Raw genomic sequence first — 19,281 nt, forward strand, 5'->3', positions numbered from 1 at the left:
CACAGAATCGCGTTCAGGAACACGATCACGCGCAGGAGAGAGCTGCGACTGACATTTGAGAACAGAGAGGGCTACTCTCAAGCTCTCTCATACCTGAAAGGCCACAACATCTACCACCACACGTTTGCGCATCCCGACGAGCGCAACACAAAGGTCGTTATTAAGGGATTGTACCCGGAGGTCGTCGAGGCCGACATTGCCGCGGAACTGACGGAGAAGGGATTCGTAGTTCATGACGTGCGTAATTTCGAAGTCACCCGGTCAGACGCCACAGGGCAGCAACAACGATTTAGGTCGGGAACTTTCTGCGCGACAGTCGCGGCCTCTGACGTCAACATTCTCGCCGTTCGTACACTTCACTATACGACAGTGACTATTCAAAAATACCAGGCCCGCCCACAAGACATCGCCCAGTGCAAGCGCTGTGGTGAATTTGATCACACCCACACTCGCTGCAGTAAGCCACCGCGATGCGTCAGGTGTGGCGAAAATCACACCCGAAAGGACTGCCCGAAAGCTGACGACGCAGATAAATTCTGCTTTAACTGTAAAGTGCGGGGACACACTGCAGCATGGAAGCAGTGTCCAGTATTTTTGAAAATGATCACGAGTAGGTCACAGCGACAATCCGTGCAGACACAGGCGCAGACAAAACAACAACCGCCAGCCACGCACAGCCAGGTGGAGTTCCCCCCCACCCGCCCCGCTCACGCACAGCCGCGCGCCCAGGTGGTCAACAAGCCACAGACACAGCCGCAAACAACAACCACCGAGCTGACACGATCGGAGCGTAAATATTCGCAAGCCGTGAAGGAACCACGCACCACACACACTCCAGCCATTGAATATATATAACTTATAGAAGTCGCGAGGGGATAGGATTTATTATTCCAATTTTCGGATCCAAAACTGTGGTAGTTGATAGCTCCGCCGCTAGACAGCTCTTCTTTCCACAAGAGGGTGCTCGTAGTTACCAGCTTCCACGCCAGAGCGCTGTAGCGTCGCTTTTTTCAAGGTCATGCGCGTAATTCTCTGTCTCACTCTATCGAGAGGCGGTGCCTTTTGTTGAAATCCGAGCGCTTAGATACGGGCGGGCGCAACTGAATTGGAGGAGTACGGCCACCGAAATAAAAGTGCGGTTAAAAGATGCCAACATCAAAATTTAAGTTTTAATTATAAGAAAACTACAGAAATTTCTTAAACGTAATAACGTAAAAAAAAAAAATACTGACATTCGTAGTTCAGAATTTATAAAATGTTGTGTTAACGGAGTGGCGCATTGAGTAAAATGGCAAAACATAATTTGGAATAATTCTTGACAACGTTGAATGATTTTGGTAGCTATGAAACAACTATGGCTGCGATGACTGTTCAAACGCGTGCACGTAATGTTATTAGTAACTGAAACTAATGGCATGATGTCATACTTTGTGGCTATGCAGTTTATAATTTTTTTTAACATAAGATGAAGCATTTTTACATAATGTTTTGGTTGTTTCGTAATTCAAAATAAATAATCTTAAACGTTATATGGTGAATATTCCCAGTAACGAATGACCACTAAAAAAAAATCAATTTTGCCAACATAGATCTGAAAATTTAACGATTTACTATGTTAAGTTGCTTATAAATAACGCACATTTACCGGATCTCCAAAGAAAATAAGAGTTTTTGCTATAGCATTGAGTTGCCACTCTTTATATTCCTTGCTTTGAGGTTAGATACACAAATTATGCTCGTAAAAACGATGCGCAAGTATTTTGAATACAAACATATTTTCTTTTAATAACCGAAAGGTAAATATTATTTCCATGAAATATAATACAATTATTTAAACACAGACAACATAAAAGAGCTATTTTTTGTTTATTATTCCATCTGGTGTGATAAATATTATATTTTAAAAACAGTTTGTGGATTTTTATTATAAAATAAATATTTATTTATGACATCAATTTAAGTTGTTCAAAAAATTCACTTTGGTATGAATTCAACCAAATTCATGTTATTCAGGGCAGAAAATTAGAAACTACCAAAAAAGATTATCTACATTGCTGTTTTGTGTAAATCTGTGAACGGACTTAGTAAGTGATAAATTTATAATTCCTCATTTTAGCAACCCATTTTAACACAAGAGAAAAACGATTTTATACTAAAAATTATTATGTTAAACCATTAATTAGCAGGAAACATGTATGAATAATCTATTTAAATTTGCATTTGAACAGTGAATATTATTTTGCAATAATATATATATATTATCATCGTATGTTACGGATGAAAAGTTTGTATTTCCATCTAATCAGAAGAATTATGACACAGTTAATTAAATTGCTTTACAAGTTTTTATTCACATGAAAATCATTAAAAATTGGTTGGGAAGTTATATAAATATACAAAAACAAATCATTATACATACAATTTTATTATCTTAGTGGATTTAAATTAATGGTGTCCCAGTGACTACTGCGAAGAAAAAAATCTTGCGAAAGGTTACCTCGTAATTGAAATTCGTCAAAAAAAATCTATCTCTCATTTTTGGTGACATTTCTGACAAGTGGTACGATGAAATTTGAGACTGGAAAATGAATGTTGTGAAGCAATAAACAAAATATCACATTCGTGAACTACAAATGTATAGTTGTTTTTATTTTATAGTAAAAGTATATCTAATAACCCGTGGCTTTGCTCACGTAATTTCCGGGTATTGCTGATATTCTACCATTTTAAGAAAAATATGTATTAAATTCCAAAGATTTTTGAAGAATTATACACAAAGAACTGTCAAGTATAGAACATATTTAATAAATAAAAATATTTTTACGACTTATTTTTAATTGGTTTAGCGTAAGCCTATTTTAACTTTTATTTAAAATTAAGTAGGTACCTACCTTATTTTCTATCTCCCGGTTTAGTGACTTTGAGAATATATTTTTCCTTGATGAAATCTTAACTCTTTTCTGACGAAGAAGCCAATTAAAATATAAACTAAGACTCACGCACTTATTGTATGTTAAGACTGCCATCGTTTTAAATTACTGTAATTTTTTTTAGTTATAGTCATGCTTAGGATAATAACATAATATGCCTTATTACGCATACATTTCAGTATTCATGAAACCAATGCATTTTTATTTGAAATGTAGAGCAGTTACCAAATTTCTTATCTCGCATATTGATTTTTTGGTATGGCTAGTATTACTTAAACTAAATTTTTGAATTTTCACTGATGTACTCGTTTCCCTTTTCTATGTGATTGAGAAAATATAGCAATATACGTAAACCAATTAAACAAAAATCATCCTGATTTTTTATTACCGAAAAAAGTTAAATACAAAAAATTTTAATATGCGTATTTTATTATTGAATTTATATATATCTTGCCAATACTTATTTAGTGAGTTCCATTTTTTTTTATTTTTTAAAATAATATCTACCCCTTTTACTACTTAATAGATAACGTTGAATAAGAGAAGGTTGTTTAAGGTATGTTGATTTTCCTTGCCAATATCTAAAAGTAAATTTGTACAAACGCGAAATATAGTTAAAATAAGTATTTTAAAAATAAAACCATATTTTGAACGGAACACTGACTATTGGCCCAATACAAAGTATTAATAGCTAATTTTCACTTCACTCGGGTACAGAATCCCATCATTCAGTGATTTCCGTGGCTAGCTTCTTTTGGGATTTCATTATTCTCAAACGACGGTAAAGGAAGCTCCTCTTCAAGGTCGCCTAAAGATGCTGATAAGACCTGCCGGGTAATTTGAATCGTTGGTCTTGGATTTTCGAAGGGTTGGTTGTGTGTGTGTGTGTGTGTGGGGGGGGGGGGGAGGTGAAGGATGATGTCACGACTGGGCTGGTTAACCAAGTTCTGCCAAACACCACCAGGGGCGTATACGGCTGATACCCAGCGCTGAAAGCGATCGCAGCGGCGGAGCTTGGAACTACAACAATTCTTCTGAGAAACCGGACAGAATATTTAACCTGGGCTCGCGACTTCTATACATTATATATATTCAATGCTCCAGCGCAGAACAGAGTAGAAGGTAACACCGTCGGTGATCTATTCGAGCTGGCAGAGATTCTGAAACTCTGCAATTTCTCACAGCTCATTGCTACACTCTCGCCACACTACGCCGCCATCCGAGCTGAAACAGACGCATCGAAGCGACAGATGATCTTACTATCCGCAATCCTGAATCTCGCTACACCTTAAAATGGCACAGAACCCGGGGAAGCTTTTACAGGTCCTAATTTTCAATGCACACGGCCTCCAAAATAAAATATATGAACTGGAACAGTTACTTTTTGTATACGGAATCGATGTCGCTTTCATCTCTGAAACTTTTCTAAAACCACACATGCGAGCGTACATATGCGGCTACACAATATACAGAACAGACCGCCCCGCACTCCACGGCGGCGGTACAGCCATACTAATAAAACACGGAATTCACCACCACCCGATAACAATAAATGGACTACAACACATTGAGGCCACCAGCATAAACGTCCGTAATAATAATTCGCATGTTTGCATGTCCGCGGTATACAAGACGCCACAAGACCCACTCACACCACAGGACCTCAATAAATTAATGGAAGTCGAAGATCAATTTTTTATAGCAGGAGACTTAAACAGCAAACACACTGACTGGGGCTGCACCCAAACAAACGCCAACGGGAACATTCTACACGGCCACGCGGTTGCAGGAAACTACATCATTATTGCGCCTGACTCCCCGACATGCTATCCAGTAAATGGTGGCACCCCAGAAATTTTAGACATAGCCCTAACCAACATTCCAAACGCTCAGATAAATACAGAAACCTTAGATGAACTAAACTCCGATCATTTACCGGTGCTAACACAAATAACTTTTAATGCTACATCCAACATACAACTCTTTAATAATAAACTAAAGATTACAGATTGGGACGGGTTTAAGATAGAACTTATAGACACCCTAAATCAGCCCCCCGAAATAAATTCACCCGAGGAAATAAATCCACACGTAAAACTTTTCACGGACACAGTAAAAAATGCCATTAAAAAACACTCTCGCTTTGAAACAAAAAGGCAGTTCACTCGAACACACTACCCCGATCTGGATTATTACATTTCTCTTAGGCGGCAAGCCAGAAACAGAGCACAAAGGCTCCGCACAACAGAAGCCAGAAACGAATACAACAGACTGAATAATCTCGTACAGCGCAAATTAAAACAGGAAAAAATAAATCAATTCGGAAACTTAATAAACGAAGTAGCCACAAAACCGCAGGAAATGTGGAAACTATCTCGCAGGCTCCGCGGCAACAAAAAATTTATTTCAACCCCAGCTATTATAACAGCCACCGGGGCTAAATACATCGCAGAAGACAAGGCCAACGCAGTCGCAGACCTACTGGAGAAACAATTCTCCCCGAACACAGACGTAAATGACAGAAACTTCACTTTAACAACAACACAGGCGGTAAATAACTTTTTACAAACAGGCACGCAGTCTGTTCCTGAACCCATAACGTTAAGGGAACTTTTAAAGCTAATTAAAGCCAGTCCGAACAACAAATCAGGCGGCACGGACGCAATAAATTACGAAACACTTAAAAAACTCCCTCTCGAGGCACTCGAATATTTACTGGCAAATTCAACGCAATACTAACACACAAAACTTACCCCGATTCCTGGAAACTTGCAAAAATAATCACAATTCCTAAACCAGGGAAAAACCCAGCCATCCCAGAAAACAGGCGACCTATAAGTCTTCTAAACAGTATGAGTAAAATTTTTGAAAAAGCCTTACTCTCGCGCCTTCAAACACACGCAGAGGAACACGACGTGATTCCAGACATTCAGTTTGGTTTCAGGAAAGGTCACTCAACAATCCACCCCTTAATTAAAATCGTTGAAGATGCTACCGACGGATTTAATAACCCATCTAAAGCCTACACAGTAATGACAATGCTCGACGCAGAAAAAGCATTCGACAAAGTCTGGATTCCGGGTCTTATTCAAAAATTAATAAACTTCAATTTTCCAGACACATATATATACCTGGTGGCCCACTATCTATGGCGTCGTAACTTTTATGTTGCTCTGGACGGGGCTAAATCGACTACTCGCGAACTTACAGCTGGAGTGCCACAAGGCTCCCCACTCTCTCCTTTCTTCTATAATATTTACACAGCCGACATACCGCATGCAAACGCCTACGTACAGATGTATGCGGATGATACAGCCATAATTAAACAATCTGGTAACCTAAGATATGCCATGGTATGCGTCCAAAGGCAGCTAACTGCACTTGAGCAATACTACACTCGGTGGCGAATTAAAATTAATGCAGCTAAATCAACCACGCTTGTAATTTCAAAACGTAGAGGCAGACCAGACAGGGAACTAGAAATTTTTCACCAACCTATTCCTAATGTTTCACAGGCAAAATATCTAGGACTCACGCTAGACAGGACATTACTATGGAGCAAACACATTACTCGAGCAACAAACATTGCAACAGGATCCTTAAGAAGCCTGTACCCAATGTTAAAAGCACCTAATTTACCACGCAGGAAAAAACTCCAACTTTACACTCAAATTGTACGCCCGCAGTTGCTATATGGTTGCGAGGTCTGGGGCTATGCTGCAAATCACCATATAAATCGGCTACAAGTTAAACAGAATAATTTCCTAAGGGCCATTTTAGACTGTAACATATTTACGAGTAACGAAACTATTCACAACGCACTTAAAATTCCGTACATCCGCGAAATAATATCAAAGAATAATAATAAAATGTACCTAGATTTACCACAGCACGAAAACGCACTGATAAATTCAATAGCGATTTACGACCCGTCCGAGCAACGAAAACATAAAAAACCTCGATTAAATTAAAACAATAATTATTACAAAACGAAAGCGACATGGATTCAGTTTTTAAAAAAAGTCTTCAATAAATTTTAAATTACATAAAATAGCTCTCCGAACACCTCGTGCGGGGGCTTTCGGGGCCCCGGCCAATCACAGGCCTAGAAGCTCTCTGATTGGTCGGGGCGCTGGGGGCCCCCAAACAAAACTGTTTTTTTCTCCCGACACCAAGGCAGTCGCATTCCAGCTCCGGGCGTGTTCACACCGCGCAGAGCCTACAGTTTAAAGTTTAAAGTTTACACGGCCTATACAATTCAAAATGGTCCGAAGCACGCAGGTGTAGGTTTTGGCTCCCGGGAGATTCACTGCCTGTGTTGTTAGGGCTGACTCCCTATGCCTGAAGGGCGAGACCCGCCTGGCAGGCTTCACCTCCAGTGCCGGCCGCGTTTCGGAAAGGCATGGGATTTTGAATTGTGAAACAATTATAATTTCTATATATAATAACAACAATAAAAATAAATAAATACAAGCTACAAAATAACTTCAGCATCATTAACTCCACTTCTTTCGATTCAAAATGGTCCAAAGCACGCAGGTATGTGCGGCCCCCTCGGGTTCACTGCCTGTGATGTTAGGGCTGACTCCTTATGTCTGAAGGGCGCGGTCCGCCTGGTAGGTTTCACCTCCAATGCCGGCCGCGTTTCGGAAAGGCAGGGGATTTTGAATCATAACAATAAAATACACTTATAGCTCACCACTTAATAATAGCAAATTAAATTTCTTACATTCTCTGCATTTTTCTCTCTCCTAGCTAATTCAAAATGGTCCGAAGCACGCAGGTGTAGGTTTTGGCTCCCGGGAGATTCACTGCCTGTGTTGTTAGGGCTGACTCCCTATGTCTGAAGGGCGAGACCCGCCTGGCAGGCTTCACCTCCAGTGCCGGCCGCGTTTCGGAAAGGCATGGGATTTTGAATTAAAAAAGCTAGTTCCGTAAATCCATCATCACCTAATTAATTTTCCCTTCCCCGGGGTACGTAACATTTTACAGCCACACCACTACAACACGCGCGACAATCCACACACATGTCGTAGCACCTTGTCAAGGCAGAATCATGCAGGTGAACTGGCAGAGGGAGCTGCCCCAGCCCTCGCTGGGGATCCGGGCCGAGAGGCATGCATGCCTGTCAGGGCAGGGCTCTGGGGGCTTGTACAGTAGCTTTAAGTCTAGATTTAAAAATAAAAAAATAAATAAAAATAAAAAAAAATTATAAAATAATAAAATAAAATAAAAAATATATATAAAAATTAAAAACAAAAAAAAAATTAAATAAATAAAAAAAAAATACTGGACGAGGGCATCTCTCTGCTCGAACAATAATAGAATAGGACGACCTTCATTTATTAATTTCACTTTCTATTTTTCAGGTTTAGAAGACAACAGCCAGGGGGCTAGCTACAGCAATACTGGTTTAGCCTAACTTTGACCGAACTATATTGGAACGCAATAGTTCGGTCCTTAAGGCGGCCAGGTGTTTACTAATCTATGTAATTTCTTTTACCGTATCACCAACACGACCACACGATGATATGCCTGTGTGAAGTGACGGCCTGAACTACCTTGTTACATGCAATAATGGGCTAACTACCCTAGCATGTTTCTGTGTTCCCAGGGGTTCGTAGGAGCGGCTTGCACAGCTTTACACTACACGCCACACCCGAATTTAACTAGGTCACTTGAAATTACAGCACACCGACAAGCCTCTATTGCACACCAACACGACACTACATCACGCCAGTTAGCCGATCTAGCTGGTGGGGAGCTTCTCTCCCCCGCCGAATTAGGTACACGTAATTTTTTCTAGCATTACACAACCTACCAGCGCACACACAGGCCCGAGTGCCAAACTTATCCCTCAAGACACGCGCCCCGCCCGTTGATCCAAGTGATTCTACAAAAGTGTGGGGTGCACCTGATTTACAATGCACTAAGCGAGTTATAGAAACTTCGGTTTCTGGTCTCGCACACACTAACTGCCCCGGATGGCAATATGATGGATCGGCGGCGGCGGCCGCATTCCTGGCAGGGATCTTCCCATCAGTCACGGACATAATGTGAATTTTGTATGTGTGTGTGTGCTCTAAATGGGATAATTATGTTCAACGAATAAGACTGTTGTGAAGTGCCTCAAGACTGGAAGAAAAATGAAAGAACTATAAACAATTTTTTGAAACAATTGCGTTTTAACGTTAAAACAATTATAATAATATATTAAGGTATCATGGAATTTGTGTTTAGGAACAGAGCCTGCATTTTTTTTTGATAATTTGCTAACAGCTTTTACATCTTGTGATGTTATTTATGATTTTCTTAATTTTTTTTTTGTGACTTTCAATTCTTATTTGGTCAGCCATCGTGTGATATTATTATTTTAATTTTGGCTCCTAAATCCACTTTATTTATGTGGTAATTCGTTGCTCCGCACCGCCAACTGGGTAATTTTATTGTTTTATGTCTCCGGGAATCAATCTGATTATTTATTTTTGGATCATGTGTTTTTTTAATGTATATTCTTTTATTTTAGCTGTCCTCGTGTTGGTGTGCGACATCTCGGCCATGAGTCATTAAATTCCGGTGCGCGTCATTTGACCTAAAATTCATATCTCCTAAACGTCACTTGACCTAAAATTTAAAATAATCCTTCAGTCATTTGACCTAAAAGTCATTTGCCCTAAAAGTCATATCTACTAAACGTCACTTGCCCTAAAAGTCAATTCGCCTAAAAGTCATTTGCCCTACTAGTCATTCGACCTAACAGGCATTCAGCCGAAATTCATTTTAGGTCGAATGACTTTAGGGCAAGTGGAGTGTACTCTTAAATTCCACTGTGACTGGAATGGGGACAGAGGCTTTCTCCTTCTCGAGCGGCTTCGAGATGCCACCAACAAGTATTTTCAGGAAAGTTCTTCAATAATTATTTTTCTTCTTCGTATGCAACATGTGGCGCATGTGTTACACTTCTTTGGAGCTCCACGCGGCCATCTTATCACCGAAATTCTAAATTCTAAATAAAATAAATAAGCATCGTAACGAAGTTGAATAAAATGAATCAACAAAAATTTTTGTATTACGTACGTGTTTTCAAAAGAAAGTATTGTGTAACTACTGTGTAACTATCACAGCAATGTAAATGTGATTTTCACTCTTTAAAGTAATTTAATTATCTATACTAATTTTAGTCTTTGTGGGCCCCCGAATTAAATAAATAAATAAATTGTGTAAAGATTAAATTGTAACGAATAATACTCACTAATTATCAATTCTCATTTGTTTGTGTGATATCTTGTTCTGTGAAATAAAAAAAAAAGGCTTGACCTGCGAACTTATGTTCTTGTGTATGTATATTTGATTTGAATTGTTTTAACCAAATGTTTGTTTTTTAATTATTTCCCAAATTTTATTCAATTTTCTTTTGCACCGATTGTATGGGCAACGTGGCGAGCCAGTCGGCGCAGTCTCTTGTTTCACTGAAACTTTCTCTGCACTCAGAGTCTGAAGCGCGATCGAGCCCAAGGTTCGTGGATCATTCATTGGGAAAGTAAACTAAATCATGCGCAGCTGCGGCCACATGTAACTGGCTGTAAAAAAATATTAAAAATAACATACTTTACAGACGTTAACTCCGTTACTTACTCACTTACATACCCTATGATTATCATATTACTATACCGGCTGTAAAAATTTTACTTCGAAAACATAAAGACTTAAAAAAAATTACTATGGCCATTAACTGTAAATGTGATCTGCTCGTATCGCATTACATGGAAATTTTCCAGTGAATTCTATTCACAGTAGAGTTGTAATTTTCGTCCTATCAGTGTAAACCCAAACGTTAATTTAAAAAAAAAATGGTTGTCTGTAAAGTCGGTTTACGGACGATAGTTTAACGTGACGTCATAACAAAACATTGATGAAATGATTGCATACTTTTATGAATAAAATTGAATCATTTTTATTGAATTATCACTGTTTTGTATGGATACAAAGAAGGAGTGGAATGAAATCTACAATTTAATTGATAAATTTACTTTTATTTGCACTCATTAATTCAAATATGTTTATTACTTTAACGAAGAGATTCTTTTTACTTAAACATTTATACATGTTTGCTATTTAACTTCTTCCAATCTGTGTTATTCTGTTAAGGATAGGACGATGATAGGAAAAGTAGGAAACGAACGGGAGTGTTTCAAGTTTAATGTGCCTCGAAAAAGTCAAATCGATGGTTGTTCCAATCGAGTGGAAGAGAGATAGATGCGGCGCAAGCGTACAATGAGCGTAACGGGACAGTGTGCGTAACGGGACACTTTTTCGTGCGTGCAGCAGGGAGTCGTCGATTTATTAGACGTTGTCACGTCAAAAAATCTCGAAAATCAACCGTGAGCTCCTCTGGTGCCCGAGCGCCGGGTATGCCCCCCTTATTTTCCCCCCAGTCCTTCTGAGCGCTCCGTGTCGACGGCGCTGCTGAATGTCCTTGGTTAGTTTCCCGCGTCGAGATAGCGGTTGTCGGAAGATGGAGATGCCATGCTGTGGACTAGTAGTGGTCGCCTCAGATGGCATGCTGTGAACCAGTAGAGGTCGCCTCACCGCCGCCACATGCCAACACGCGGGCCATCACAGAGGCGGGGCTTCGCCACTTCTGATGACGGTTATGAGGCCCCCCGTCTATCCGGTGTGCAGAGCTTACAATAAAAGCGATTAGAAGAAAATGAAATGTTCAAGATATCCGAGTGGAATCTGTTTTTGAAAACCATTTAAGAATACGCTGGGAGCGGTTGGGTATTTCTGTTTGGTGAATGTTGGTGGCGGGGAAGAGGGGGGGAGAGATATTTTAGTAAGTACTGGGTGTTGATGTTTCTCCTGGAGTCGAGATAGAAGGCGGAAGCCTAGGTGGAGTGTATTTGCCGGCGGCTTGGGGTACCGGCCGTTAAGGAACCCGTCTTGGGATATGCCCCACCAGTGTTCACTTCCACCTGACGCAGGACGTTGCCAGTCAGTTACGTCACACCGCCGCGAGAACAAAAGCAGCGCTACCGAGTCCGCGTTTGATGAGTCGCAGCAGTAATCCGAGAACACTGCTGGCAGACTCACGGTGTTTTATGAACGGTTGTCAAATGACTCTGAGCTACGCGATAGTCTGAACGAGCACTCCAGTTCCTGAAGTGTTCAGTTTATATTTATGGTCTCGGAGCTTCACTGGCGAAGAAATAAATAACAGTCTTACTGTGTTCGTTTATCCTGCACTTTCAAGATGGTGCAACGATGCTTCGTACTCTTATGTGGACTTACGCTTTATGTTGAAGCAGCTTTCGTAATGCGTAAGTAATAATATAGGATAAATAATTATTTATTATATATCATAACAAACATAAAACAATGAAAATTATAATAATTAGTAAAAAGTTTTAACATGTTAGAAAACTCAAATTATTGTAAAAAAATGGCCATTATGTATAGTGCTGTGGCCGTGGGTAGAAACAACAGCAGAACAATATTTCAGAATTATTTCAAATAATTTAAAATATTTTCATTAATAAAGATGCGTAAGGAAATATAATTTTAGAGGATTTTGTTTGTTTCCAACTCTGTGGAGGCAACGACGTGGTACAGTTCTGGAGTCGGCAAGTCTTTGTGCGTTGACCGCTCGCTCCCGTTGTTCCGTGGGGCTCTGTGTTCGAGGACGCTGTCACGTCTCTTGGTGGCGTGGCAGGGGTGAAGGGAGTCCGAGGAAGATTGCGTCATGCGAGGACACGAGATGGTTGGGTAGAGACAGGGCCGATGCCAGTCCAGTGCGATGGTATTGCTAGGTCACTATAAATGCCAGAGGCAAACGAAGTAGAGTAGAGTCAGTACGGCCACGAGCATTACCGCGGAACACAGTTCGACGGGTGATTGCGAGCCAGGTTTTAGGTCCGGCCCTCGGGTAGAGTAGAGCCCACCGAAGTCCAATTTCTTAATACTACTCCAAATGCGCCACAAAATCAATTTTCGTAATTCCGAAAATTTCGGTGGCAAATGACACCCCTCCCCCACCCGAGGGGGTCCAAAGTTGTTTAAAGACCTTGGTAACACGTCAGAATCAACGTACTTCAATTTTCCTGACTTTCGAGAAATCGAGGAAAATGACCTCCCCTCAAGTGGGGTAGGGGAGGTACAGTCAAACCCCGGGCACATTTATTACACCATGCCCTGCCTCTTGGATCGGAAAAACTCCAAATTGAAAGAGAATCGATTTTTTTAAAATTCCGAAATTTTGAGAGTTGGCCTCCTGTGGCCCCGGAAGGGGGGGGGGGTAGGGGGGGTATGGGATGTCAACCAACGGAAAATTTTCCCACCACGCCGCGGCCTCATGGATACACAAAAATCATGGTTATTGCGCATAGCTCGACAATAGTGTTTTTTTTTTTTTTTTTTTACCTCTTTGACTTTCCCCTTCACTCTTCAGATCATCGTCATAAACTTATTGTATTCTCATCCGGATTAAATATACTTGAAAAGTTTCAGATCGATAAGACAGAAGTGGTTTAAAATCGACTTCCAATATTTTATTACGTAGTTACATACAAGTGAAGTTCTTAAAAGCGTGTAAAAATTTAAAGCTACTTAATGGCAATATACGACTTAGTGCTTTTTTATTAATTGTGAATTTGTAAAATTCTACAAAGAAAAATGCAAAATTTCAATTTTAAACTTTGTTTGTTTTCAGGAGAATATGACAGTGGTAAAGAAGATCGAAATCATTTTGCAGTTAAAGGAACAAATGACTATGCTGAAGTTGGGAACACCAGTTCCTTGAAGATAATGGATAAAAGCATTGTTCATTCAAACATTTTTGATAGTTTTAATAGTGGAGGTTCCTTATATAGGAGTTTTGAATATTCTCAGAACAGGCGTCAGCATGCATTTCCTGCCGATGAAGCAGAGAGGTTACCACATGATTATAGACAAAAACAATTTAAATGCTCTCATGATTTTCTGGAAATATTTTTTTTAAAACATTTACTTGGAGATTATGACCCAACAAGTAGGCTACTAAGTAGTAATTTTAGCTTATCAGAACTGTTAAAAATATTTGCAGAGTATGTAAAACGGAAAGACATTGCAGAGCAACTGAGGTTATGCAATACAACTGCAACAGAAAGAAATAGTGTGAGAATCATTAAAGACATTTGGAAAAGTGTGTCAAACGAAACAGTTAAAGATTATCTTAAACTCAAAACAAATACATTCTTAAAACGACTAAACCATCTCGGAAAAAGCATGTTTTTTAAAATACATGATTTTAAAACTCACTTAAATCATTCTTTAAATATGTTGAAAAGTTATTTCTTAAATATAAGTAATAACTTTCTTAATGGCGATAACAAAGACGAGGGAAAAGAAAATAGTGACACTAACCTGTTTCAAACGCCAGAAGAGACATACTCTAATCCTGAGATTGATGCCATTGTTATAGAACTCCTGAAGTCCTACGACGTGCCTGATTCAGTTGCAGGGGAAGTGATGGAACACCAACTGAGGGTCGGCGGTCACTCGGGGGAAAGTGAACAGCCGTCACTCAACAGAAGGCGACGGAGCATCGACAACAACGCCGATGAACACCCGCACAACCTCCAAAGCATTATGGAACGATATGAACTACCATGTGCTCAATACGCAAGTCGAGACGATTCATTTCCCTCGAAACTTGGAGACTTGTGCGAACTTTTAAGCTTTGCAAGGTCTACGAAGTATAATGTTGGCCAAGAATCGGTAGGAAATGGCCACATTGCTGCTACGGTGACAAATGATAGTGTAACCCAAAAACATGCAGGTAAGCATATGTATAAAAGTAATGTATTGCCTGTATTATTTTATAAACACTCGATTTACTCAGATGAAGGAAAATATTATACAGTTATTGTTTTACTTTGGTTAAAGTCATCGGTAATATATATGTAAATTTATTTGTTTAAAAAATGGTTTCAACTGTCACCAAGTCTCCGGGCATATAACATAACAGCTCAAATCCAAGCACGAAAACCAGTTTTAACCCGTTCAATACATGAAATACAATTTAACGTCTCATCATCGAGATCTATACAGACATGGGAAGAATTGAATGAATGGAGCTGGAAACGGAATGGATTTGTGGTGTTAGCGCGCAAACTGCAGTACCTCGAGTAGTCCCACTGTCTCACAACAACGTCCGCTATGTTTTCCAGGCGCGGGACAAAAATAAAAGTTGATTCTCTCCGGGATTCGAACCCGGAACCCCAGCACCGAAGCCGGCTTGCTTCTGACCGAGGGACGGAGCTCGGTCCTATGTCGATAAAGATGTTACCGGTTGACTCCTCTCAAGTACACTTGCCCTGGGGTATGTGCACTTGAGAGCAGATCAGGGGGGCCCTGGCCAGTCGCCGAGGCGTCACGCTGCACTTGCTCAGCTCAACCTCCACCGCGCCTCAAGTGTACAGCACTGGGTAGGAGGACACGTGGTTTGGAACCCACTGTTATCCTAGCGATACCTGCGCTTCAAGCTACTTTGCATGACTATTCATTTTGTTTGCAGTTTGTTATTTGATATTAAGAAACTATTTAAAGATATATATTTTAATTTTTAATTTTTGTTGTTGAGCCTTGTTTTCTTTACTTAATATCTTACGGAAAAGCCAGTTCGTGAATTTGCTACGGTACATAAAAAAATCTCTTCCCAGTACTTGAAATGTTTCTGTTTTGGGACCAATGGTTTAAAATAATATACCTTTTCACAACGCTGTACCAACTTGAGGCAAATTATTTTTTTTTTTTTTGTGATTTATATATCACACGAAATATTTTATGGTGTCAATGCAAAAAATTCTAATATAACTATACTCCAAATGTAGTGACATACTGATTTAACTACCGGGAGAAAAAAAAAATTAAACACTTTTACTTCCATTTATGGTTTATGTATAGAAGTGAACCTTACTTAATATAATAACCGAAGGCAAATCCATATGCCAGCCGTGGAGAGTATCTAATTGGTGTGAATCAAATATTACACTGGATAAACTTTCATTTATAAAATAAAGAAAATTGTTAGTTTTTGATCCGCCACAGTCTACAGTTCATGGCCAGTTTGCCAATCATGTCAGTATTCTTCTCCACCATGATGACATCTATCAGACTACCTGGTCCCTACAATATGTCTGTATGTAGGAAATATATTTTTATACCAGTACCATGTTCAAATACGATTATATATACTGTAAGTTTTAAACAATAAGTTAGTCTAACTTGTGTAATTTTTTAGTGATGTAAAAATATAAAATTGCATTAATATTTTTTTTTGTTTATATTGATTGGGGAACGATTTCACTTGAAGATTTACCAGCTATCAATCATGAAAATGAAATAAATAGTGTCCAGAGACTATCCAAAAACAAGCAGCTGGATGAAGAATCAAAAATTGTTACTTCTGATGAAGTGAAATTAGAAGATCGCAGTGGAGGTGAAGACGAGGACATATTGCTTCAGACCATTTCATCCAGAATGTTTGGGCACAAGCGATCAAGGAAGACATATTCAGCACTGCTTTCTTTGTTCGACATTCCATTATCAAGTTCAGTTACTTTTAATAAAGGTAAGATCGTCATGAAAGATGATCCCGAAATTAAAATCACTCAGAACATAGACAATACTCAGAAAAGTATCGGAACAGACGTTGAAGTTTTAGGAGTTCCTTTCGGCCTCGAAGCATTTGTCGAGAAAGAAATCGTCACTGCATCTGAACATCCAAAAACATCACACAACGTGTCTTCCCAGATGTCAGCACAACCACTCCAGCCACGAAGCAGTACGTCCTCGGCAGACAGGCAGTCTCTTCAAAATCTGAATAAAGACAACGAAACGTTAGAACGAAAGGTGAGATCTGTGTTTTCACGCATTAAAGGTCATTTGACGAATGATCATCGTGAAAAACATTATCATGCCAATTTAGGTTTTATAGAAGTTGGCTTAGGGAAACATGTAAATCAAACCAATACGTACCAAGAGTTTGGAACTGCAGATGGACCTGAGTTAGGTGCAGTAATGGGGAGCGATGGATCGGACTTGAATCCTTACCCATATCCTGATCCTAAACCCAATGACCAACCAACAGTAGATACATTATGTTTAACTTGTAAAGTGACACAATTTTCAAAAGATTCTTCCCAGAGGTCATTAAACACACTCCAGCCACGAAGCAATACATCCTTGGCGGAAAGTAATTTTCTTCAAAATCTGACTAAAGACAACGAAACGTTAGAACGAAAGGTGAGATCTGTTTTTTCACACATTAAAGGTCATTTGACGAATAATCATCGTGAAAAACATTATCATGCCAATTTAGGTTTTATAGAAGCTGGCTTAGGGAAAGAAGTAAACCACACCAAAACGTACCGGGAGTTTCAAACTGTACATATGCCTGAGGTAGATGCACCATTGAGGAGCGATGATGACTTGGACTTGGGTTATCCTTCTCCATATCCGTATGACCAGTAATATTCGTTAAGCAGGGTAAAATTCAAGAAGTTTTTACAACAGTGGAACAAAATATAAAAGTGATAAAGAAAATAAATGTTAAGGGAAAGATAAAGTTTTAAATGCATTGTGTTTAACTTAGGTTTTAATAACTAACAAAGATGAAATTATAAAAAAATATCACATTAATCTGTTTTAAACACATAAAAAAGGTTAAGTTTGTTGTGACACATGCTATTTATTTTTGTAATGTAGGTAATAATTGAAAATATAAAACTTGAAAACGAACTGCTGGCTTACCCTTTTTTTAAAGCTTTATCCAAACTATTTATGTATTGAAAATTAATCAAAAAGTTTTTATTAATAATTTATTAGACTATTTTCCATTTTTGTAGCTGTGGCAATTTTTAGTAGATTAATTTAAATCTGTTTCACTAAGATCTTGAAAAAATTACCAAGTTAAGTTTTTTTTTAGTTGCGCATTAACTTAGTGCCTGGTTTATTCACTAAATATGGAAGACTAACGTCATATACACTAAATTGTGGTCAGAAGAACCTATCAACTAAATGGAGGTACATTTCTCTCGTCTTTTACTGATATTTGGTCTATTAATGTTTCAGATGTGGGGGGTATTTCTTATGGATGGATTATTTATTTGCCGGAACCCGTAAGTTTATTTAAGTATCACTAGGTAATTTTCGTCAGAACTCCTACCGAGGTAACATCATCATATTTTTATAGCATGTATCCTAATTCGTTTTGAAGAGATTGCATTTTCTTATATTGTATTTTGGGTGTTTTGTATACGACCCCGGCAACAGCGATTTTGTGTTTGTGCCAAACTTATTCCCATAACTGTTCAACTATAATAAGGTGTTTCTTCCCTGATTGGTGTCTCGTGTGCCAGTTGTAGTTGGCATACAACGTGACTCCACCTACAGTTTTACAGGATATTATATATTTTTTTTTAATAAGGCTGTATCTCTCTACGTTTAATAATGTCATTGGAATTGCAGGACGCTAACAGCACGCTGTAATAGCAAATAAGTGCATATTGTTATTGGTGTCATACATAATATCATACTCAACATTTATGCGGCGCACAAGTGCTCTAACGGTTAAATGAAAGATGTCTCTATACCTACCATAGTTAAAAATGGCAGTTTCCAGGGAGTGTTTGGTTTGCTATTGTGAGCGGTTAAGCAGGTTAAAGGCCTAAGATTAGAGGCATACATTCCCCACTCCATCCTTATTTCCTCTGAAAGAAAACTGCTAAGTTGAACACCCAATGAAAGCCAAAAACTCTCGAAGGAGTTGATTAAAAAACATTTTTCGTAGTTGATTGTTAAATTAAATAAGGTATCATGTTTTAAGGCCAATAATTGAGGCTTGGTGTTAAAAATGTTACTAATTCAGTTTTACATTGTATATGATTATAAAGACTAATTTTGTATAATTATTTCGTTAAGCATTATATATTAATTTATGATAAAACTAATGCATTTGTAAAAATAATAGTTTATTTAAATTTCATTGTATAAAACGTTTCTTGGAAAATAAATATCCGTTATTAACTCAAGTTTTTTTTTTAGACCATCGATTAATTCATAGAATTTAATGAAATATTATGTATGTTATACCCCGGGGAAAAAGTCAATTTTCAATTCATTTCAAAATGATCTACTGTTAAAAAAATCCGTCAAAATCAAACATATAGATTTCAACTGAAAAAAAGCATGATGCATAAACTTGTATAGATTTAAATAATATTATGATTTTAGTAATTTTAAATTGTATTAAAATTATTTTATTTAATAACTGTACTTAAAAGTTGTCCCTACCAAAGAATTTGCACCCATT

At 38.6% G+C, this 19,281-nt stretch overlaps 1 protein-coding gene across 1 annotated transcript in view; it reads left to right on the forward strand.

Annotated features, from left to right (window-relative positions):
• The window catches only part of LOC134532681 (uncharacterized), a 31,693-nt gene extending 12,698 nt beyond the window's left edge, over window positions 1-18,995 (forward strand). The window contains exons 2-3 of the mRNA XM_063369378.1: window positions 14,422-14,745; window positions 16,282-18,995. Coding sequence (XP_063225448.1) covers window positions 14,436-14,745; window positions 16,282-17,441 — 1,470 coding nt within the window. The 5' untranslated portion in view covers window positions 14,422-14,435 and the 3' untranslated portion in view covers window positions 17,442-18,995. The remainder of the gene's footprint in view (window positions 1-14,421; window positions 14,746-16,281) is intronic.
• Window positions 18,996-19,281: the final 286 nt, after the last annotated feature.

This window comes from Bacillus rossius, chromosome 6 (assembly GCF_032445375.1).
Source record: "Bacillus rossius redtenbacheri isolate Brsri chromosome 6, Brsri_v3, whole genome shotgun sequence".
NCBI classification, from domain to species: domain Eukaryota; kingdom Metazoa; phylum Arthropoda; class Insecta; order Phasmatodea; family Bacillidae; genus Bacillus; species Bacillus rossius.